Here is a 24,845-nt window from a genome sequence, read left to right as displayed (position 1 = left end):
TTATTTATTTATTATGTATACAATATTCTGTCTGTGTGTATGTCTGCAGGCCAGAAGAGGGCACCAGACCTCATTACAGATGGTTGTGAGCCACCATGTGGTTGCCGGGAATTGAACTCAGGACCTTTGGAAGAGCAGGCAATGCTCTTAACCACTGAGCCATCTCTCCAGCCCCCACAGAGGAGCATTTTTGTGTTTGTGCCAGATTGTTTTTTGTTTAAAGAATGTTATAGCAACAAATAAAATACATTTTGAAACAGATCTACTTCTTAAGACCTGAAATACCAGGTCTGGCTATTAGCCACACCTGTTGACAATAACCTTGAGAGAGGGGAACTCTCTGTAGCGTTGTTTGAGCTGCTGACAGTAACCTTGAAGGAACAGAAGTAAGTTCCAACTCTTTGACCTTTAGTCAAGGTAGAATGGACCCATTCCTGTCAGTGCCTCCTCTTAGCTCTTCCCGCCCTGCCCCTGCCCTAACCTTCTCCAGCTCACGAGCATCACTTCCCTTTCCCTAGCTTCTCTTTCCTTGTACAGCCCTGCTGTTTCAACCACATGATCTCTTGGTTCCCTTGACTCTCTGTTTCTTGGCTCCCCCTTCCCTCTCTCACTCTCCCCTCCTCTCTTTCCTCTCATGGTCAGATTCAGTCTGGACTCTTCGAGATGCCTCTGGCTGTACTCCCTCGTATCTCTAACAACGCAAACCTCCTCAGCCGTACCTTGGAGGGATCATGTCCTGTTTCCTCTAGTCCCCTCTACCCACTGTGCTCTTCCTCAGCCCACCCTTGCCTAACCAACTTCTGATCACTTGGGCCTCGAGGAAGTGTGCCTTCATCACCCCTCCAACTGAGACAGAGCCACTCTTCTGATTATCCCCCGTCATACACTTCCACGACTCTGTAAGAGCTTTTAAATTATCTCCTTCCCACACGAGACTATAAACTTCATAGAAGGTGTTGATTAGCAGCCTTATTCACCATCTCATCAGCAGCCACAGGGCCTGGATCTGTAGGATGGACAGGCAGCTGGATGCAGCGGGGGTGGGGGAGGTGGAAAGGGCAGCATGGGGGCGGCAAAGGAATGGAGATTAAAACCAGAAAGCAGATGGCGCCTGCGGTTTGAAGACATCTAAGGAAGAAAACTTCAGATGACTATGAAGTCCGGAGTACAGATAGAGGTAGCATACGTGGTCCGGCCTGAAAGACAATTTGCGGTGAAAATTTCATCCAGAGATTTCACCTCATCAATGGTCCACGGGAAAGAAGGAAGTGTGATCTGTATCTCAACTGAACATCCAAGAAAAGGGATCCTCTTTTAAATCCTGTCCCAGGTGCTCTTCCAACATCACCGTTACTAAAACAAACAGCTAGCTCCTCTACCTTTCTCTGGCGTCAAGGAACCATTAGCCCTTGCGTTCACTCAGTAAGCTGTCAGTCGGAGCTGCAGCCGTTGGCGCAAGAAGACCCATGCCCAAGCTTGTTCACGTGTTTGTTGGAAGGTCCGTTTCCTCCGGAACCTTGGCCGACTATCTCAGCCCCTACCGCGCAGCCCTCATCTTCACAGCATGGAATCCAGCAGGCCCCACACTTGCTGGCATGGAAAAGGAAGTGGGAAGTGGTGTAGCTGCATCCAGCAGAGAAACGGCTGCCATTCAGCGATTACCAAGGCTAAGGGAAGGGCAAGCAGCCCTTCCCCCGGCTATGGTCAAGACCACTCTATTCCTATCCTGGGGGATAAATGCCCACTTCCTGCTGCAGAGCCCTGGATTCTCAGTGATCTGCCCCAGCCTGAGGTCTGTGGCCACCAAGGGGAGGAGATCTGGAGTGCTGGCCTCTGCTCTCACAGGTAGAAGACTGTGCCCCTTAAATGACTTGATGATTTCTCGTGTGTGCCGTTCCTTCCATCTGCATGCAAAGCCCCGAGGCAGTCCCTCTGTTTGACAGGGAGGAAACTGAAACTCAGAGAAGCTTATGCCCATAGTCCGAGCTCTCAGGAGCTGGAGGCAAGAGAATGGGGAATTCCAAGCCAGCCTGGGCTTCCTAGCAAGACCCTGATTGAAAAAAAATAAATATAAATAAGACCTAAGTTTGAAGGAATTTGGACAATGTTATGGAAATTATCTAAAACTGTAAATAAAGAGAATATCACTGTACATCTTTAGTTCAAAGCTACACTATAACAGTGATAATGAAGGGGACCGGTTTTGCCCCAGAAACTACAAAGGACCATTTTGCAGGGTCTGGATTCGGTTGACTAGAGCAAGTGTCTAGAATGGATGCTGCTGCCATCTAGTGGTTAGAATCTAGCATTGCTGCAATTCTGCAGCAAGGAAGTCAAAAGGGCTACTATTGAGAAAGCCTCTTCAAGGGCCATGTGACCATGTTTGACTTATTACCGACTATTAGTTAGGTCTCTATCATATCAACCTGTAGAACGTTGGTTTCACGCTTTAGCCTTCTGTCTGGGAGCTAACCCCCAGCCGTACAAAGTGTGTAGAGTCTTCAGCAATAGGTTCTAGTGGACAACCAAGAGCAAAGACAATATTGTCTGTATTGTTGCGGGGGAACCTTTTGGACCTCTCTAAACAACAGCTTATGAGGAGATACACTACACCTGGCTTCTTGTTCTTTTTGTGGTACTTGCAATCAAACCCAGAGCTTTGTGTACCATTGAGCTATGGTCCCCCCAACCCCACGCCCTCTGGATTTGGGTCTCATCCTTGTGTCCTCCTGGAGCCTTACCTCACACCTCTAAAGGCCTTTGGTGTAAATACAGTTTTGTTCAGGATGCACTGAGGCTTAGGGTTTTCTGGGAAGAATTTGGAGATACAGTTCAGCCCAGTATACCTTTCTGATTCATTTTAACACCTGTTGGGCAGGTAGGCCTGAGCTGTATAAAAAGCAGACTGAGCAAGTCTTGTGGAGCAAGTGAGGAAGCAGCGCTCCCCTCCCCCCCCCCTTGGGTTCCTGCTTCAGTTCCTGCCCTGACTTCCCTTGGGTATCCATGAGAAGTGTGTTTCTCTCCTGCTGAAGGCCATGCTGAGTCGACAAAACCGCGAGTGAGCTTCCCTGAGGGCCACGAGCTGTATGTATGCCAGTTTCTTATCCAACACAAGCACCCTCTACAGCGGGTATCTCAGGGCCGAGGGTGGAGCTCAGTGATCGAGCCCTTGCCAAACATGATGACTGTGGCGGCACACACTTAATCCCAGCCTTTGAGAGGCAGAGGTAGACAGATCTCTGTGAGTCTGAGGCCAGCCTGGTCTGCAGAGCGAGTTTCAGGACAGTCAGGGCTGAATAGTAAGATATTGTCTCAGAACCAAACAAACATACAAGACATGCTCTCCCAACCACACCACCTGCCTTTTCCCTCATCATCCCTCAAAGCTCCAAAAGAGGGTTTCTTTTCTTTCTTTTTTCTTTTTCCTTTTCTTTTCTTTTTTTTTTCCACACTGCTGAGTGCCATGTCCAGCAAATAAATTCCAACCTCCTTTCTTCTGGCCTTTGCAAGTTTCATAGTTGGCAATTATTTATTTAAACTAGTCCTGTTTCTTATTTATTCTCAGAAATATTTCATATTGGCTGATTAATTCAAACACATTATGAATCTGTTGGGTCAAGTCTGGCCTGGCACTTTCATCTACCCTCGTGGGGAAGAGTGAGGATTAAGAAAGAAATAGACAAGAGACAGCAGACAGAGGGCACCCAGTAAATACTGAGACTAGCCGGGCCTTCATGTCTCATAGCCCTTATATATCCCAGTCCAAAAAGAGAGCTGAAGGCAAAAGACTTCTTCACCAAGATACAAAGAACAAAGTAACTGCTTTCTTAATACCCAGACCATCAAGTAACCATACCTTAGGTCAAAACATCCTGTAGTACAACCTTGAAGGAGCAAAAATAGGTCTGAACTCTCTGACCACTAGTCAAGGTGGAACAGATCCACTTCTGTGAGCTCCCACGTAAACAACGCTTGGTTTGGTTTTTTTATGACCGAGTTTCTCTGTGGAGCCTTCACTGTCCTGAAACTTGCTGTATAGACCAGGTTGGCCTTGAACTCACAGAGACCCTCCTATGAGGGGTTAAAGACTTGCACCACCACAGCCCAGCATGAATCAATTCTATGTTCAGTTCATAGCAGTGTATTGAAGGGCAAGCCAGTGTCTGGATGCTGACTTGGGTGTTATCAGTCTCCTGGGATGGGGCACAGTGAATGTTGTTCCAAGATCCTCAGTAAACAAAGATATAGCTTTGGCAGATGGTGGGGAAGAACACCCTAGAACCTCTCTGATCCATACAATAAGTAAACAACTCCCCAGAGAGAAAGCCACCTCTTGGCAGGAAGCTGAGGCCTCAGGCTGGGTATCAGAGGAACCAGTGAAGAACTGCTGGAGAAGGAGCAGGAGTGTGGAGAGTTGGGGGTTAATGCCCACCCGTCTGGACTGGAATAGCTCTCCCTGGAATTTTCCCACGCCTCTTCATCAGAATGTGCCCCTTCCTGGTACTGGCTTCTGTGGTTTGAGTGTTTTTGTCAACTCCGTGAATTCCTATTGGAACCCTTCTCTCTCTCAGAGAGAGAGAGAGAGAGAGAGAGAGAGAGAGAGAGAGAGAGGGGAGGGGAGGGNCCAAGTGGAAATCTGCTGGTATAGATAAAGACTAGGGACAAAAGATAAAGTTTAGTAGTTTAAAGGAAAATCTTACATTTGGAGTTTTCAGGCCTAGTCATGGTAGTTGGGGGGAGGAGAGGAGTCCCAAGGCCAGGGAGAGACTGGGGAAAAGAGGGACGGGGAGGGGAGGGGAGGGGAGGGGAGGGGAGAGGAGAGGAGAGGAGAGGAGAGGAGAGAGGAGAGGAGAGAGCGCGCATTAGGAGATGCTGCCTTTGGATGGGTGGGTCTGGGTCATGAGGGCTCCACTCTTGCTATGTGAAGGGCTTGGAGAAGGAGTCCTTTACCTTGTGTGAGGAACAGCATTCTTCTCTTTGCCCCCACCCCCAGGATCCTTTTCTCTTCTTTATAAACTAACTAGATTCAGGCAGCGCAGCAGCACAAAATAGACCATGTCCCTGGCTGGTAATGTTGCCGCCATTCTTGTCCAGAACATTAGCTTCAGTGGATGGGCACACGGTTTCAGCCCAATCAGTCAGAGCTACACTATTGCAACTGAGGAAATCTCCTTTTCTAAGAGGTAAGAGCCTTTGGGTCAGAAATCAGAAGGCCCGGGTTCAATCAGGGGTGTGTCACTTAAAATGTCCGGGCCTCCAGTTCTGTCGGAAAATTAGCTGCAGATGTCCTTGCTCAGGTGGACAGTCCTACCTATCAAAGGTCACCTCCCAGAAAACAATTGACCTTCCCTCATCCAGTAGCCACCGGCAGCCAATAGCTCCTCAGCTGGGCGTGGGGCTACACAAGGCCCTCCTCCACCCAGTCAGCCTGGTACTTCTATTGCCTACGAGATGAAGAATTTGGAATTACCAGACGGTTGGAGCTGTTAGAACTAAGCTTTTTTGAAAGCAAGACTATCTTGTTCATCCGCGTATCTTCAGAAACGCCCACTGGCACTCGGTAAAATGGTTAGTGAATAAACTCGCGGAGGTCAGTGTTGATACACTAATACACTAGTGTCGCCCAAGGGACGCGTGCCATGTGTGGCACAGTGCAAGCAGGCTCTGGGTTCTGGTGAAGCGTGCGCACATCCTCACGGCGGACCTGCGCGCGGGAGCCCAGCCGCGGCGCTTGCAGGGTACGGCCACCAGGTGGCGCCACCGGACCCTCGCGCAGGGGCGGAGCGGCGGCGGAACAGGAGCGGTATGTGGGCGCTCGGACGGCGCGCAGTCGCGGGCCTGCCGTCCCGGACGGCGTCCCGGGCCTCGGTCTCCGTCGGGATCCCGCGCTGGAGGGAGCCTATCGGAGCGTGCGGCCACCGAGGCCTGCAGGTCACGATCAGCTCGGCCTCCGCCATCCGCCACTCAGTGAGTACGCGGGCCGCACTCCCTAGCGCAGGCCGTGCCCGCCCCTACGCGCAGGGCGCGCTGTGTGCGCATGCGCCTGGCCACACGCGGCGTTTGCGGGGACTTTGGTCCTCGCGTGGGAGGCCGGCCATAACAATGAGTGGGTTTGCGCAGTCTTGCACTGGTCGGTACCTTTATGAAGACTTCAGTTTCAGTCATTAGCACAGGATGTACGGCGTGTGCAGTCAGGCGTGTTTATTACTGCGTGTACTCCGAAGGTAGCACGCAGAATCATGGAAGCCTGGGCTTCCATGAATCAGTTCCCTTTTTCGTGGCGTGGGACTAGCAGGTGTGGAAGAGCTTGGAGTACGGCTTTCTGTGGTTTGTTTGTCTCACTCTAGCACTGGCTAGACTAGAATTGGATGCGTACCCCAAGCTGGGTTCAAACTTGTGATCCTCCTGCCTCCTCTCGAGTGCTGGGGTCACGGGAATGCCAGCAGGATCTAGACGCCGGCTTTTGGAAAATGTTAGGACCTCGGTTCCACATTCTGAGTCCGCGGCTCTGAAGAGCCCTGTGACCTTTGGGATCTTGCTATCTGGGGCAGGGCTTGGCTTTGTAAAGGGTTAACACCCATTTTGCGATTTTGGCGCGAATGTTAAACTGTTTTTCGCAAAGGCTTTAGCACTTCTGATAAGTTCTCAGTTCCTTGAGACCATGCCAAAAACAGAATCGATTACTCCACGGCCTGAAAAGAGAACGCTCAAAGAATAGCGGTGGGGATAAGGAGGGCTTCTCATAGAGGGACGAGACAGTTGTCAAAGGAGGGGGTTGGGGAAGCATTCCAGGGAAAAGAAGAGCTGTGGAAAAGGTGGAATAGGTGCCGACTGTCTGCGGGTTCAAACCCAGCCTAGGATACATGAGATTCTGTCTTTAAAAATAAAAACAAAACAGGGTTCGTCGTGTAGGTCAGTAGTGAGGTCGTCACTTAGCGTTTGAGAGGTCCTGGCTTCATTTCTTAATACTGAAAGAAAATTTCAAAACAAGCAGAAGTTGAGACGGTATGAGAGAGACAGCTAGGATTTGAAGGGCAGGACCTGGGACACCTCCCTACACACACACACACACACACACACACACACACCATCCCGCTTTCTCAAGTACTGTCCCGAATGTTTTCAGCCCTGTTCCGCTTCCCAGCGAGGTCTTTCTTCCTTTGCCTGGCTCCTGGCAGCTGGGCCCCAGTTCCAAGTTGTGACCTTTGAATCTCTGCATCCTTGTGAGCCTGAGCAACTTCCTCTTTGGCATCTCAGTTTCCTCACCTGTAAAACACGAATACAGTCCGTCTTTATCCTCAGATTCGGTCCTCACTGGCTCACTTTTTTAAAAAATATTTTTATGGTTTATTTTAACTTTATTTTATGTGCATTGGTGTGAAGGTGTCAGATCCCTTGCAACTGGGTCTTCAGACAGCTCTGAGCTGCCATGTGGGTGCTGGGAATTGAACCCGGGTCCTCTGGAAGAGCAGTCAGTGCTTCTTAACCACTGAGCCATCTCCAGCCCCCTCACTGGCTCACTAACGATTCTTTTTTTTTTTTTTAAAGATTTTATTTATTTATTATGTACATAGTGTTTCCTTCCATGTTTGCCCACAGGCCAGAAGAGGGCATCAGATCTCAGTACAGATGGTTGTGAGCCACCATGTGGTTGCTGGGAATTGAACTTAGGACCTCTGGATGAACAGTCAGTGCTCTTAACCTCTGAGCCATCTCTCCAGCCCTCACTAACGATTCTTGTCCCTAGTTGTCTGCCGTGGTGCTCTGGCAGTCATCGGGAAGGCTGCAGAGTCACAAAATGCTCCAGAGTCATGGAGGGTGTTCCCAGTGGCCCCACGAGACGTTGCCCTGCTTGCTCCCACTGTCTCGGTGTGAGCAGACATTGTCTGTTCAGTGATGCAGTTTTTTCACTTTTATGTACTTCTTGGCGATTTTGTTGGTTGAAAGTGGTCCCATGCCTAGAGCCACAGTATACACAGTGAGACTTTGACATGCCTTACAAAGAACATTTGTCAGCTCTGCTCCACTCCAGCATGAGTTGCAAGCGCTATTGCTTCAAGTTCAATATCAATAAATCAATAACATATATTAAGTAAAATATCTTTAAACAGAAACACATGCCAAACAAGATTGGGCATCAACCCTTTGATGATCATGACCCTGAAACTTGCAGGCTCCCAACCCGAGTCCCTAGGAACGAGTGCAGCAACTTTACAGGGCTACCCCCTCTTGATGATGACGGAGTAGGGGCTGGAGAGATGGCTCAGCATTCAAGAACACTTGCTATTCTTAGAGAGGACCTGAGTTTGATTCCCAGCACCCATAGAAGGCAGCTTACAGCTTACTATAACTCCAGTTAAAGGAGATCGGATGACCTCTTCTCCTCCAAGGTACCTGTACACATGTTGCGTACACCCATATACTTAGGTGCACATACAAAATAAAAAATAAATATTTTTTTAAATGGCTGCTGTCAATGAAGTCCTTTCCTCCGTGTCCAGACAGCTAAAAGACCGAGCAGTGCCGGGCAGGTAGAGAATACTGTAGGGCATGAGGTAGCTGGAGAGGTGATTATCAATGCTGTCATCACTACTTCGAAACATGCTGCCTCCTGGTGTGGGGAGCTGCGGGTTGCATTCTGCCACCCAGCTCCCGCCACCAGCTAGCTTTACCCGGAATAACAACACACAAATTGTATTCTTTTAAACACTGCTTGACCCATTATATCTAGCCTCTTCTCGGCTAACTCTCGCACCTGGACTAGCCCATTTCTAATAAAGTGTGTAGCACCGAGGTGCGCTTACCGGGAAGATTCTAGCCTACGTCCATCCTGGGCCGGAGCTTGATCGCATCTGCCTCAGAGAGCAGAGCTATCGCGTCTGCCCGGGAGAGGGGAGCATGGCGTCTCTCAGCTCACTTCCTCTTCCCAGCATTCTTTTCTGTTTACTCCACCCACCTATGTTCTAATAAAATGGGCCAAGGCAGTTTCTTTATATTTTAACCAATGACCTTCCTCCATCAGCCTCCCGTGTCCTACCCTCTGCTCATTTCCAACCTGAGCCCTTTGTCTTCTCTTTCTGAGCTCACACAGTCATTGCCTGCTCAAGAGCACTATCTCTGACCCTTTCATAGCAACCAGAGTGGCATTTTGAGGCAGTAAGTCTTAACATTAAGACTTCTTGCCTTGCCAGAATGAGGTCATGATGAGTATTTCAGGGGCCCTGTGGCCACCTCTGCCTCCCTCCATCACCTCTCCCCACCCCATCCCACCCTCACACACCTGCCACATCAGCTAAGACTACACCACTTTTCTCTGGCTCTCGACTCAATCTCATCTGGTCATAATCAACACACATTCCCCCTGCCCAGTGCCCAGCAGTTAGGGACTAAGAAAAATCAACAAGTCACACCTTGCTGGTATGGTACGTCATGTGCAGCGAGTCAGCTCTTGTTTGAAACTTAAGCAGAATTCTGCCTCTTACCATTTTTTTTTAAAGTCAAATTCTAGGGATCCTGGGATGCTACCCTGTCTCTGGTGAGCCACCAAATCTGAGCACTTGCAGCAGCATCGTCATGGGGGAGATGATCTGTGTGGTGCTATATAGCCATGGCCACTTGAGCACAGCTGAGGACCAAATCCTGTTTTATCTCAATAAATTCAGAGAGCTCCTTAGCCGGGCAGTTGTGGTGCACACCTTTAATCCCAGCATTTGGGAGGGCAGAGACAGGTGGATCTCTGTAAATTCAAGGCCAGCCTGGTCTACAGGGTTCCAGGCCAGCCAAGGCTTCATAGAGAGCTCCCTGTGTCTCATGACTATCCTATCAGCTAGCACAGGCTTAGCAGAGAGGCTGGGAAGATCCATAGGAAAACACTAGGGGTTGATGGGGGACAAATCTTAAGAACTGTCCCTGGGGTGCTATCTTGTGGCTACTTGTGAATCTAGAAGTACCAGTCTGTAGATCCTGTATTGCTGGACTAGAGTAGACAGACATGCATTCACTAATGTTCTTAACTTTGCCTTTTAGAATTTGAACCTCTGCTACCTCAATAAGATTCTGAACATCAAAAAGCAGAGTGTCCGCATGGTGCATTTGAGGAACTCGGGAACTTTGAACAATCCAAGGTGAGATTCCTGTGTAGAAACTGTCTTCTCCCTGGGAACGACCCTTAGTGACACCGTTCCATGGCACTGAGCATCCTCCGTGTTACTTTTAGCGACTAGTGTTTCTGTGTGGGTATCCCAGACTTGCTGTTGTTCATCCCTATTGTTGAATGTTGGGTTTTTCCCCAGAGCTTTATTTCCTCCAGCATCCTAGTTGAGGAAAGCTGGCTTAGTTAGGGAAGAGACACCGTGACCACGGCAACTCTTAGAAGGGAAAACGTTTCACTGGGGTGGCTCACTTACAGTTCAGCGGTTCTGTCCATCATGGCAGCGTGCAGGCAGATGTGGTGCTGGAGCTGAGAGTGCTACATCTTGCAGGCAACAGGAAGTCAGCTGACTCACACTGAGGGAAGCTTGAGGAAAAGAGACCTCAAAGTCTGCTATAGGAATGCCCCCTGTGTATGTCTGTCTGTATTTCTCTCTCCTTTTTCTGTCTCTCTCCCCCTTTCTCTCTGTCTATCTCTCTCTAATACACACACACACACACACACACACACACACACACACACGTGCACACACTCACATTCACCCTATAATGGCAAAGGGCAGGATAACCAGAATAACTCCCACTGAGAGAATAGTCTCATTGCAGCCCTTGGCCATGGTGGATATCCGCTGGGCAACCTGGGATAAGCTCTGCCTCGGCAAAAATCCCTGGCCCAGCCTTGGGTGAGCCCATTGCCCATCATGCTTTCTGATGTAAGGAGGGCAGGCAGTGGGAAGCATGCTCTCCTTGAAGGCAAGCAGTCATCAGAGCCCACTGTCTGGTAACAATACTCTGCTTCCAAAAGCTGTTTTAAGGGTCCAGTGACTATTTTAGGACAGACTTTTTTTTGTAATGGATTTTCTCTGAAACATCTAGAAGCTCTTGACTACTTACTCTCAGCCCAGTATGCCACGCCTTTACCCCGATGTCTTCCTACTTGGAAGCTGCCTTCTTCCTTTGCATCCCTCCATGCCCAGCTCTCTGCATGAAGGGCAGGTCCCCGAGGTCACATCCAGCAGTGATGCTCATAATGCCCTGAGTTTGGTTGGTGCAGCAGAGTTGCACTCCCCCTGCCTCACCTCACACACACATCCACACCCCATTTTGGCTCACCAGAAGCCTTTGGTGTTCCAAGGCTTAGATTCCCCCTCTGACTCTTCCATCTTTAAGCAACTGTTAATCCCAGAGTTGGCTGCCTCCTTCCTTCCATCCCCTTACAAGCAGGCCAATTGTCTCCTACTATTTCCTACCTTTGCACCTACTAAAAATGATATGGAGCCACCATACAGAAGATCCTGCCTGGACCAGTAAGATGGCTCAGTGGCTAAATGCACTTACTGTACAAGCCTGGCAACCTGAGTTTGATCTCTGAAACACATGGGAAGGCAGAGAGAGAGAACTGATCCACAGTTATTCTCTACCTCCGCATGCATGCCATGCTGTCTGCGTATAAAGACCCTAATGAATAATAAACAAATGTAAGTGTTTTTAAGGACCATTCCAACTGTCCTTAGAAGTCTTCATTCACCCCAACCCACCTTTGTTCTTCACTCTCTCCATTCACCCTCGAAATGTCCGTCACAGTCTACCAGATAAACCGCTGTCTTTAGTTACAGCTCCGACCATTCTGGTCAGTCTCATAGCCTGTCCCCTGTTTTACCCCAGCAGTAAAAGATGGATTAGATACCATTAGCAGCCAGCAGCCTCTGTGGGTCCCTGGGAACCTTTTGGATAATGGAGCCGTCTAGTGAACCATCTGATGAGCGGCGCATACCTTTGCTGAGGCACAGAAGCCCCCGGAAGGAAGACTGTTACAGCAGTATCTTCTTTTGTTTTGTTGTTGGGGACAGAACTCAGGCCCTTACACGCGGTGCATTCATATCTAGCTCTGAGCCACTTCCCAGTGCAGCAGGAGTTTATTCTCATAACGCAAATGCCATAAAAGTCATCAGAGGTATTAGTGTTCACCAGCTTCTACAGCTGCCACCACTGTCTAATTCCAGGAAATGTTCATGATTCCAGACTGAGACCTTCATTAGTCAGGGTCCATCCCTCCCTTCCTCAGCTCCCAGAACCTACTAATGAGCTCATTGGATGTTCCAACTGAATAGCTACTCTTTCAGAGGACCTAGGTTCAATGCCTAGCACCCACATGGCAGCTCACAACTGTCTGTAACTCTAGTTCCAAGGGATCTGACACCCTCACACAGACATACACGCAGGCAAAGCACCATGCACATAAAATAAAAATAAACAAATCATTTAAAAAATGAATACACTGAATCCTCAGTTTAAAAGAAATAATAAAAATATAATCGAAAAGTAAATGAATGAGAAAAGCTAAGTGTTGTGGCTCATGACTGTAATGTCAACACTCACGAGTCTGAGGCAAGCCCAAGTGTTGCTGTGTGCTTGAAGCCTATTAAGACTATGTATCGAGGGCTGGAGAGGTAGCTCAGTGGTTAAGAGCACTGCCTGCTCTTCCAGAGGTCCTGAGTTCAATTCCCAGCAACCACATGGTGGCTCACAACCATCTGTAATGATGCCCTCTTCTGGCCTGCAGGCAGACACAATACTGTATACATAATAAATAAATCTTTAAAAAAAAAAAGACTATGTATCAAGACCATCTCAAAACAAGACAAAAATAAAAGTTGATACATGATCTTGGTACTAACCAGAAAAGAGGCTCAGAGTATCAGGGTGGCTGGCCCAGCAGGGCTGTCATGAACCCTGGTGGTTTTTGTCTCACCTGCACTCCGTGTTGTTAGCTGCTTACTTCTGCTGGAAGGCTTTTTTTTTTTTTTTCGGTTTGTATGTATTTATTGTGATTGTGCTTGTGCGATTGCTGACAATGCTCTGGTGGGTTTCTTTCCTCCTGCAGCTCTCTAGACGAGACAGCTTATGAAAGACTTGCGGAGGAGACGCTGGATGCCCTGGCAGAGTTCTTTGAAGACCTTGCAGACAAGCCCTATACCCTGGAGGACTATGACGTCTCTTTTGGGGTACCTTTTGGCTTTTTTAGTTTTTGTTCCCTCCTTAAAAACTATAACCTAGTGCTTAATCCTAGTACTCAGGAGGCAGAGGCAAGCAGATTGATCTCTGAGTTCTAGGCCAGCCTGGTCTGCAGAGCAAGTTCCAGGACAACCAAACAAATTAATTAAATAAATAAATCCTGTAACTTAGGCTGGAGACGTAGTTCAGTTGGTAGAATGCTTGCCTAGCATACACAAAGCCTTGGTTTTGGCCCCTAGCACTGAGCATAGTGGCACAGCCTATAATCCGAGCACTCAGGAGGTGGAGGCAGGAGGATTACAAATTCAAGGTCATCTTCAGTAATTTAGCAAAGTTGAAGGGAGCCCAGGCTAAGTGTGAACTTGTCTCAAAAAAAGAGAAAGAAAAAGAAAAACTAAACAAACAACAACAACAACGAAAGAAGCATCACATACACACAATTGAAACTAGAACAAGAGCATGCCCCCCAGGCAGGCAAGGTGGCACACAGGTATAACTCTACACTCTAGAGCAGATGCAGGAGGATCACTGAATGTTCAGGGCTAGCCTGGTCTGCACAGTGAGGTCCAGACCACCCAGGACTACATAGTGATACTCAGTCTCAAAAAAACAGGGGTACTAGTGGAGGGCTCAGTGGGTAAAACTGCTGCCCCCCCCCCCCAGCCTGATAACCTCAGTCGAAGTCTTAGAACCCACATACGGTGGAAGAAACTAATCCACACCTTGACGTGCAAGTGGACACACACTCCTCATACACACACATTCAGAATAATAAGTAAATTTAAAAAATAATAATACGGAGTTTATAAAATAGCCTCCAATGGGCATAACCATCTAGTAACATGGATTGTGGTTGGGGCTTAAAAGCTAGGATTCATATGACTTTGGACAAGTCACTCTGCCTCCCTGAACCTCTTGCATTTAAATACAGATTCCTGGGCTCGAGAGATGGCTCAGAGGTTAAGAGCACTGGATGAGCTGGGTGGTGGTGGCACATACCTTTAATCCCAGCACTCAAGAGGCAAAGGCAGCCTGCCTGCTCTACAGAGCGAGTTCCAGGCAGACTCCAAAGCTACAGAGAAGCCCTGTCTTGAGAAAGCCAAAAAAAAAAAAAAAAAAAAAAAAGAGCATTGGCTGCTTTTCCAGAGGTCCCAAGTTCAATTCTCAGCACCCAATCACTGGCTCACAACCATCTATAATGAGATCTGGTGCCCTCTTCTAGCATGCAAGCATACGTGTAGGCAGAACACTGAACAAACATAATAAACAGATCTTAAGGAATTATTTAAAGTTTTTTTTGGTTTTGTTTTGTTTTTTTGTTTTTTCGAGACAGGGCTTCCCAGTAGCTTTGGAGCCAGTCCTGGGGAGCTAGCCTCGAACTCATAGAGATCCACCTGCTTCTGCCTTCCAAGTGCTAGGATTAAAAGTATGCACCACCACTGCCTTGCCCAAGAATTATTACTCTAAAAAAGAAACCAGATTCCCAGGGCTGGGGTGGGTATCTTGTGGTGCACAGTTAGGGAAAGAGCTCTTTACCCCCCCTGGGTGAAGCTCTGGCTTCAGTCCCTAGTATTGAAGAATAAAAAGCAGAGGTCCAAGTTCCAACCTTGGACAGTTGTCCTGGTAGTCCAGACTCCTCCGTACGTGGCCCAAGCTTGCTCCACTCTACCATAAGAAGCAGCCCATGTTTGAGACAGGGTCTGTCTGTGTAGCCTTGGCTGTCCCAGAACTCGCTGTGTAGACCAGGCTGGCCTTGAGGATCCACTGGAACTAAACACGCACCACCACACCCTGGCTCACCTGGAATTCTGATGTAGCCCTGAGTTCAACTTCTAGAAATTTTGATTTAATTAGTGCGTCGTGTGCTCTAGGTAAGGAATTGAATTTGCAGATCGTCCCCATGATAGGCTGAGAACTTTGAATTACATGAGCCACTGGGCGCTAGGGAAGTTTACATGCTGGCCACCAGGTGGCAGACTAAGCAAGGGTCTGCTTGGGCCTTTTACCACAGGAGAAAAATGTTCCCTCCTTTTCTTACCCATTCCCCCCCTCCTCCACCACCACCTCAATACAGACGGAGGTTAATCCTCTTGACAGCAATTAATTAATACCAAGAAATGTCATGAGTGTGCATTTTGGAGTAAATCTTATTATGTAGGGCAGATGGTTGTCAAAATGATAAGGGGGAAATGGTAAAAAGTAAAATAAAAACCTTTCAAATTATTTTATTTAACTAGAAGTCACATGCACGTGAAGGTCCCTGGCTCAACGTGACATCTCCCGTGTGCCTGTTTCCACAGATGACCAGATGACAGCAGTCTTTGTTCCTGCAGGGGCAGCTCTAATCTTCACAGGCATAGATCAGTAATTCTGGCCAGCTGGGTCTGGTTCTGCTCTGGTTGGTTGGTTGGTGTGAGGCTCTCCTCCGATTGGTCCCTGCGCAGTAGCCATTGCTGGGTATTTTGTTTAGCTCCATTGTGGTTTGGTCTGGATGCCCCACAGAGACTTGGGTTAAAGGCCAGGCTCCCAGCTGGTGGTGTCACTGAGGTGATTGGAGCTGAGGCCCCTACCTAACTGAAGAATTGTTTTGCTGATGGATTTGTGATCAGAGGACTGTTGTGGGTGGGAACAGTGGAGAGTTTTGGGAGGGGTGGAGACTGGAAAGAAGGAAGAAGTGGGTCTCTGGAGTCACATCTTCAAAGACATCCCTTATCCCTGGCCTCTCTCCTCTCCAGTTTGCTTCCTGGCTGCCTTGAGGAGCAGGTCCCCCACCACACCCTTTGCCGCGTGGTGCTGTGCCATGCCACAGGCCAGAAACACCGCAGCAGCCACCCGTACACTGTAAGCCAGGGTAAATCTTCCCTTGAGGTTTTATTTGTCACAGCTGGGACAGTGTGAGTACTACAGTCCCCTCCCTGCCCATAAATGTGCACACGTTGGCTAATGGACGATAGTGGGGAGCTGAAAACTTGGAGACAGTTCTAAATGTCTTAAGACCCCTGGTAAGCCAGCACAGCCGCTGGTGCATCCGTCCTGCCACTGTCTTCTGGAATAGCTGGAGGCCCTGGGGAAAGAGTCCAGTCACAGGACGGAGGCTGAGAGAAGGAACCTGAGCTTTGTGGTCTCTGCCTTGGGAACACTTCGCTTTGCCAGGCAGGACCACAGGGTCCCCTTGGTCACTGTTTCCCCACTGCTCCATTCACCCGAAAATGTAATGAATACTTCTACATCCGTCCTGGGTTTGGGCGGAAGCATGTAGGTGCCATCTGAGTCGCTTCTTCCTAGGACTCAAGATAGTAGACGTGGGGTCCAGGGGACAACAGTCTCCTTCGCCCGCAAGTCGTGACGAAGTAGTTAAAGCAGGAGAGGTTACAGAAACTCTGCCAAGTGGAAAGCCCCAGATAACCCTCCCAGAGGCACCTGCACACGTCCTGGAGCAGGAGGGGCCCACAGGAAGATTCCAGAAGACAGCTATAGCACTGTGGAGCTGCGTCTCCCATGGCTGGTTTTCCCTTGGTTGTTTGGGGAACACACATATTTTTAGTTCATGTGCACTCTGGGATCCCTCCAAAGATTGGGGAGTAAATTGAGGATGATGTGGTTGAGTGGGCTGTCCCTGGTATGGTTGGTCATCGAAGTAGTGACCAGGTGCAGGTGTGGAATCCTTGAGCAGAGTCCTTGAGGAGACAACCAGATGCTGAGTGCCAGGCCAGAATGATGCAACTTCTGCAGGGCCCTGGCTGGCTAGGAAGGACAGTGGACTCGGAAGTCCATCTGGAGAGTCAGGCAGCCCTTGCCATTTCTACTAGGCCACCAAACCTCAGCGTGAGGGTGGACCACACAGGGGACATTTATCGACCACAGATAGGTGAGTCAGAGTCAGAGGTTTGTGGTTTTACTGAGTCTGTTAGCCCTAGGGGGAGGCATGAAACTGTAATCTTGGATGAAGAGCCAGGAGCTGAGGGACGCTGGGATGGGGGAATTAGCATCCAGTGTACACAGTGTTTGGAGGGAATTAACACTGAATGTGTGTACCATGTTTCAGTTCTGCCGGGTGCAGAGATTTCTCAATGGCCCTAGAGCAACAGTGTGAATGCCCTCTTCTGGTATAAAGTTATACATGCAGATATAGCACTCGTAAATAAATAAACCTTTAAAGAAAAAAAAAGACACATGTTATTTTAGGAGAGAGAGAAGCTGAACATAGTGGCACATGCCTATGATCCTGGCACTTGGGAGACTGAGGCCCGGGTATTACAAGTTTGTTGCCTGCCTGGGCTACCTAGTGAAACCCTATCTCAGAGAGAGAGAGACAGAGACAGAGAGAGAGACAGACAGAGAGAGACAGACAGAGAGAGAGACAGAGAGAGAGAGAGAGAGAGAGAGAGAGAGAGAGAGAGAGAGAGAGAACTCACTAGCATCCCCCTCCCATACCTATTGGTTAGATTATTATGGAGCCAGCCTCTAGCATTTATTTAAATGGCTGCCTGTGTTTGTAAGGGTGTGCTGTAAGAACCATGTCAAGACTCCTGATTGGATGAGCAGTAGGGAGCAAGCGTTGGTTGGTGCAGTAGGCTCCCACCTGCTTACCAGCCCCAAGCAACATAGGGAACTTTGAGAGTACTTAGTGCTCAGCCATTGTTTCTGTTCTAAAGAGGCTAAGGCCTGGAGAGTTGAGAGCTCCTTTGTTGGGTGTTTTCAAATTTAAATGTTCATCTCTTGAACAAAATGGACTAGCCAGTCTTTTGAGGATGCAAGGCTTTTCAGGGGGAAATGAAGTCTTGTGGATTCTCTGAACATTTGCTGGATGCCTGGGAAGATGTCTGAATAACACAAATAGGCCAGGGCTGTCCCCGCCTGCTCTTCTAAGACAAATGAGGCAGAGTATTGATTACTTTCTTCTCTTGTCTTTTTCTCTTTTGCATTTTATTGTGCAGCCTGCTAGCCTCAAACTCACAAGCCCCCCCTCCCCTCAGCCTCCCAAGCACTGACGTTAGAGATTTTTGCCACCACCCCCGCTTTCCTTCTGTGTTTTCCTAATGGACTTGTCAGGTATGATGCCTGGGCAGACACCATTAGAGTTCAGTCTGTTTGCATGTGTTCTGATTGGCGGTGGAGGGCAGAAAGCTAGCGGTCCGGTTTACCATTGCTGAGTTCTCAGGCAAGTCTTAACCTTTCTTTCCTTGCCGACCACACAGGCAGAGAGAAAGCAGTGTGAGCTTCAAGTGTTATGCCTAACCCACTGTGGTGGCCTCAGAGGCGGCTCAGTGGCTAAGAGCTTGCTACTCTCTCATGAGAACCAGGGTTTGTAACCCAGCACCCACAGCACATCAGGTGGCTCACGGGTACCTTTAACTCCAGCTGCTGGGGGTCCTGTGTGTCTTTGGCCTCCGAGGGCAACAACTTATGTCTATAAGTAAAAGTAAAACAATCCACTCTGATCCTGATGATAATGTCTTTACCACACACATTTCTAATTGTGAGCCCTAATTTTTGTTTGGTTTTGGTGCCAAGAATTGAACGGGGGGGGGGGGGCTTCCCGGCTCCTGAACACATTGCCAGAGCATGGCATCCCCAGATCCCTTGTTTGTTATGGTGTGTGTTACTTCCTTGGATACATGAAAGGCATTGAGACATGAACAATATTTTTATATATTTTTTCTTGTGCTAACTAACCTTGTTTATTTTCTTCCCCCTGAACCCCTAGGGTGGCGTGCTAACCATTAAACTGGGCGGGGATCTAGGGACCTACGTGATCAACAAGCAGACCCCAAACAAGCAAATCTGGTTATCTTCTCCCTCCAGGTATGTTGGGAAGTCAACGTCTGTTAGGGGTGGACTCTTTGGAAATACGCATTGGGGACCACTTGGAAGGCTGTCCATCACTGGCTTTGCCCTGAATTTATAACTGTCTGCCCCAGTAGGAAGGCTCCCTTCCAGTTGAACGTTTCCCCCCATTGATAGATAACTTGGTTGCTGTCCTCAGGCATCAGGATGGGGACAAGACCTGAAACAGGGAACTATTCGGAACGTCGCCCAGACGGTTTTTCTCTGTTATGTCATTGCCCAGAAAAGAAAAACCACTTGACTTGCCTTTGAAAGAGATCCTTTTGCCAGGTATGGTGTTATACATCTGTAATTCAGCACTCAGGAAGTAGAGGCAGTAGCTCAAAGTGCCTAGCCCAGTCTAAGGCTAGACTGGGCTATCATGTAAGACCCTGTCACAAAAGCAAATAAGCCAACCTGGTCTATATAGTGAGTTCCAGGACAGCCAGGGCTATCCATAAGCTACTTGTGTTACATATGGCGGCACTTTTTTTTTAAATAAAAAAAAGTTAATTAAAAAGCTACTTTGAAAGCTGGGGTGTATATCTCAGTAATAAGAATGCTTGTCTGGCGATCTATAAGCCCTGGATTTCATTCCCAAAACGGAAGGGAAAGAGGGAAAAAGAGAGGGAGGAACTTTCTATGTTGTAGCATCTGAAAAACCTGCACTTTGTCCTCAAAGTTAGTTAAACTTTAACTCCCAGCCAGTTTTGAAGGTCTCAGTAATTCTGTTGTCAGAGTTGGATCCAGACTTTGTGGCAGTGGGGACAGTGACTTTCTAGCAGCAGCTCCAGGGCCCCCATCTTCCTGCCTGCCCCATGGATGTGCCTACAGTTGAAGGAACAGTGGGGTGCATTGCAGGCAGCCCAGGTCTCAGAACCGAGAGCTTACTAGTGAGCATACAGCTGCCTGCTACAGTGTTCTGAAAAGGGCTGAGAGATGCTTGCTCGGAGATGGTTTTGCAGAGATGCTCTCACAGAGATGCTCACGCAGAGATGTTCTCACAGAGATGCTCACGCACAGATGCTCACGCACAGATGCTCACCCAGAGCCTTCACACTAACCTTACTGAAACTCAGCGGCACTACTAAAGAAGACATTTTGAAGGCAAAGTGGGAAAGCTCAGCTAGAACCAGTGTGGAATTCTTTGAAAGCCTAATGGTATTGGCAGTTTAAAATACTGAAAATGTGCCAGGGTATGGCTCAGGGTAGGCAAAGAACTGGCCTAGCATGTGAGAGAAGGCTCTGGGTTGGATTCCCAGCACCACAGTAAACACACGAGCAAGGAAAAACCATATCGAGGAGGCTGGAGAGGTGGCTCAGTGGTTGCAAGCACTTGCTACTTCAGCACAAGCACTAGAGTTCAGATTCTGGCACCCGTGTCAGGCAGCTCACATACACCATGGGGAAATTAAGTCACTTACAGAGACTCCAAGTAAATGCTTTTTTAAAACCTGCCATTTATATGAGGGGCAATCTCATTTATATGGAGGGGAAATCTCCTAAGTGGTCCTTCCTCACGGTGCTGTGTTGCTTTCAAGGAGGATGGAGAAGGGTGGGGGTATTTTTATTTATGTGTTGGTGGGTGTAGGTGTGGATGAGCGCCCATGCCCACAGCAGCCAGAAGAGGGAGTCAGGTTCCCTGGAACTGAAGTCGCAAGCAGCCCAGTGTGGTACAAGAAATCAAACCAGTCCTCTGGAAGAGCAGCTTGTTCTGAACCACTGAGCCAGCTCTCCAGGCCTCTCCCTCAGAAGTAATTTCATATTAACCAGAATATCTTTCGCTGGGCCATGGTTATAATTTCTTACTTCAGCAGGAAACTGCTGAGGTCCTATGGAGAGAGTGGTGTTTTCTGGCCACCTTGCCATAGGATCATAGGCTGGAGTAGAAGAATGTTGTGAGGAACACCAGGACCAAAGGACATCTTACAGTATTGCTTTCCTCTGGTTTTGTTTCTTGTGTTTTTGTTTTTGTTTTTGTTTGTCTTGGGGGAGGAGGAGGAGGAGGAGGAGGAGGAGACAGGGTTTCTCTGTATAACCCTGGCTATTTTAGAACTTGCTCTGTAGACCAGGCTGTGCTCAAACTCACAGAGATTCGCCTTCCTCTGCTCCCGAGTGCTGGATTAAAGGTTGCACCACCAGTACCCAGCTGCTGGTTCTGTTTTGCTTTAATGTGGCCCAGGTGGTTTGTGTTCAGAAGTTTCTGTTCTTTAAGCAGAAGCTCTGCTTATTTATTTGCCCTTTTTTCTATACTGTTGGCACATGTTTAAATTCCAACATTTCCTTGCCAATATTAAAAGGCTCCATACATTTATACCTACAAAAGATATTTCACATCTTTCCCTCCCACCTCTGTCTTCTCCTGGTTGTCGTGGTGCTGGGGGTCTAACAAGGAATCGCACATTCTGGGACAGGACAAGCCCTCTACCACTGAGCTAGATCCCCGCTCTTCTAGCCTGTCTTTGAAAGTTCTGTCCTGAGTGTTCTAGGTAGACTTTGGGGTCCCAGATCATGAACTCTCAGGGTTCTCTGTTGCCTTCATCAGGGCGTCCCCATACACCATCATGGTCTGTTGCTCTCTCTGCTCTGTTCTTCAGGCCATGAGGAGGTAGAATTTGAGACATGGGTCATGTAAGCCTGGAGTAACAAATCATGGTGAGGGGGAAACAGCTACAGCTTTGTCCACAATACTGTGTGGTAACCAGATTCATGTTGCTACAACTAAGTAACTGAGCCGGTTACTTATAAAAGGGGAAAGGATTATTTGTCTCATGGTTTTGGAAGCTCAAAGTCCAAGATTGAAGGAATGTGAAGGACATTAGTTTGGCTTTTTATACAATGGCATACCGTGGTGGGAGTATGCATAGGAGCAATGTCCTACCTCATGATGGGAAACCCAGAAAGATTAGACAGGGTCCCACATTCCCGTGTGGACACATCCCCAGTGATCTAAATCACTCCTCTTAAAGCTGACAGTATTAGGATGGCACATAAAACCGCGTTCCAAATTCTTCCTCTTTATGGCCTGGAGAATAGAGTAGACACGGCAACAGATCATGGTGGTGTATGGGGATGCACTGATGAAGCTCTTGGTTTTACAGATTTGATTTTTCATAAGGAAAAATGTATTTAGCTAGAAATTATGGAACATGCCAGGAATCCCAGCACTTGAGAGATATAGGCAAGTTCAGGGTTATCCTTAGCTACAGGAGATGTTCAAGAGGCTACATGATATATGAGACCCCATGGAAGGAAGGAAGTTTGGTTTGTTTGGTTTTTGAGGCAGGGTCTTGTTTTGTATCCCTGACTGGCCTGGAACTCACTCTGTAAACCATTCCAGCCTCTGTCTACCAACTTCTGGGATTAAAGGCCTGCACCACCATGCCCAGCGAAGTTTTTAATAATAGCACAAGTATAGCCACGGCTAGGAGAGGCAAGGGTAACTAGTTAGTAGGTACTTGGACTTCTTTCAGGGTAATAGGGGTGTCTTGGACCTAGACAGAGTTAGTAGTGACACGGTAGAGTAGGTTGGGATCAAATCATGAGTGGCACAAAATGACCCTCATATTCCAAACATTGCTGTAAGATAACAGGTGTCCTGAGTGGTAGGAAGTGAGCTGCAGGAGACTCACAGGGGCCAGGCTCTGCAGTGTTCCCAGAGGGCAGATTGCACAGTTGCCCTTAGGAAGGTGCTAACTGAGGAAATCAGAAGTTCACCTCGCTGCATGCCCCTGTAAAGCTGCGGTCGGTCAGTCTCTGCGTGGCAGGCAGCTCTGTGGATCCTGTTAGCTCTCCATTGAAAAGATGGGCATTTGTTTTGGTTCACACCATCTTTGGGCCTATAGTGAAACAGAACAGGGCATGGGATGTATGGTGGAAGGAAGCTGCGGCCCTGGCAACTGGAAACAGGGAAATGGAACAGGATCCCAATCGCACTGCCAGTGACCTAACAAACCACCGCTAGTCCCCTACCTTATGAAGGTCCCACCACCTCCAATAGAGTCATGGACTGGCCACTAAGCTTTTAATCATGGGCCCCAGTGGGACCTTTAAGATCCAGTCCAGCCAGATGTTGTAGTCGGACTTTCTTTGTACCGCCAGCTCCCAAATAATGACACAGACTTCTTAGTAAGTATGAAAGCTTGGCCTTAGCTTAGGGTTGTCCCCAGCTAGCTCTTATAACTTACATTATTAACCCATTTCTATTAATCTACATCCTGCCACGTGGCTCATTACCTCTCCTCCATACTGTACTCTGACTTACTCTGCATCTTGTTGGCAAACCCCACTTCTCTTCTTCCCAGAGTTCCTATCTCTACCATGAAGTCCCTCCTATCCTCTCCTGCCTAGCTATTGGCCATTCAGCTCTTTATTAAATCAATTAGAATGTACCTTTCACACAGTATAATCAAATATCCCACAAGAAAATGTGGTTGTCTTAATCCTAATACTTAGGAGTCTGAGTCAGGAGAGTTGTTACAAGTTAAAGGCCAGCTTTGGCTATATAAGTAAGGTCCAGGCCTTCTATATCCAGATCCAAGATATAGAATAAGACTCTATGTTCAGCCAGGCGGTGGTGGCACATGCCTTTAATCCCAGCACTTGGGAGGCAGAGGCAGGCAGATCTCTAGTTCAAGGCCAGCCTGATCTATAAGAGATAGTTCTAGGACAGGCTCTAAAACTACAGAGAAACCCTGACTCCAAAAAAAAAAAAAAAAAAAAAAAAAACAAAAAAAACTTTATGTTCAGAGAGAGATAAGCTGAGTGGTGGTAGTGTGTACCTTTGATCCCAGCGCTCAGGATGTAGCCCAGACACCATGGCTCTCCTAAAGAGGGTCTGCACGGACTTAACACGCATTTGTTTTGTTTTGCAGTGGCCCTAAGCGCTATGACTGGACTGGGAAGAACTGGGTGTACTCCCATGACGGCGTGTCCCTGCATGAGCTGCTGGCCAGAGAGCTGACTGAAGCCTTAAATACCAAACTGGACTTGTCTTCCTTGGCCTATTCTGGAAAAGACACTTGAGCACCCGCCAGATTCAAAGACATTAAAGCTATCAGGCCAAGACCCCCGCTTTCTTCTGTAGTTGGGTGTCTGGTTTCCCATGCCTGCTTCTGAGGAGAGTCACACTGTGTATGACAGCTCTGTGAAAAAAGTGTGTTACCTCCCAGCCTGTCCCCGGATCTGTCTCTTCATTTCTACCGAGGTTTGTTAGAACTGTCTCATTTCTCCCCGTGCGACCCTGATTTCTTAGAATGTCTTACATCATGTGTGCCCGACAACAATCTCAGGAAAAGGAAAAGGGCTCTAAGGGAGGAACAAATCTTCCCACTCTTCATTCTTTGAAGAATTTATTGTAAAAGCTTCATGAAGAGCCATTGTGCCTGAATTAACACGGTAAGAGTAGCTTCCGAATGTTACTCCAGGTGTGAAAACATCAGAGCCCTAGCCAAGTGTCAAAAGGAACTATCTTAAAACACCTGTGTTTGCTTTGTGACCTGTACTGTGTACCCAGGACCTGGCTTTCTGGCCTGTACTGGGCACCCAGGACCTGGGTGCTGTTGTCTCTGTGCTTTCATAGGCAGGTGTCTTTACAGACACAGCATCTGCAACATGGACCTGAGATGTCTTTTTAAAAATTGAAAACTGGCTGAAGTGATCTTAGTCCACAAAGCATTTACCACACAAACATGAAGGCTGAGGCTTGATCCTGGGAATCCACATTGAGAAACCAGGCATGGTGGTGGAGTTTGTAATCTCAGCACTGGGGAAGTGGAGCTGAAAGGGCCCCTGGGACTTGCTGACCAGCCTGCTTAGCCCCATCAGTGAATCCGGGGTCTCTGAGAGGGGTACTG

The 24,845-nt window shown here is 48.1% G+C and overlaps 1 protein-coding gene across 1 annotated transcript; it reads left to right on the top strand.

The window, feature by feature from the left end:
* Positions 1–5,756: 5,756 nt before the first annotated feature.
* Positions 5,757–24,160, top strand: Fxn (frataxin). The gene is made up of 5 exons (XM_050158625.1): positions 5,757–5,967; positions 10,027–10,124; positions 13,034–13,154; positions 18,872–18,969; positions 23,865–24,160. The coding sequence occupies exons 1-5, from the start codon at positions 5,806–5,808 to the stop codon at positions 24,013–24,015; spliced, it is 630 nt and encodes a 209-aa protein (XP_050014582.1). The 5' UTR covers positions 5,757–5,805; the 3' UTR covers positions 24,016–24,160.
* Positions 24,161–24,845: the final 685 nt, after the last annotated feature.

The sequence above is a fragment of the Alexandromys fortis genome, unplaced genomic scaffold (genome assembly GCF_014885135.2).
Source record: "Alexandromys fortis isolate MF-2015 unplaced genomic scaffold, M_Fortis_MF-2015_v1.1 scaffold_10, whole genome shotgun sequence".
Classification (NCBI taxonomy): Eukaryota; Metazoa; Chordata; class Mammalia; order Rodentia; family Cricetidae; genus Alexandromys; species Alexandromys fortis.
The sequence above is the reverse complement of the archived record's forward strand: the minus strand, read 5'-3'. Positions and strand labels throughout refer to the sequence as shown.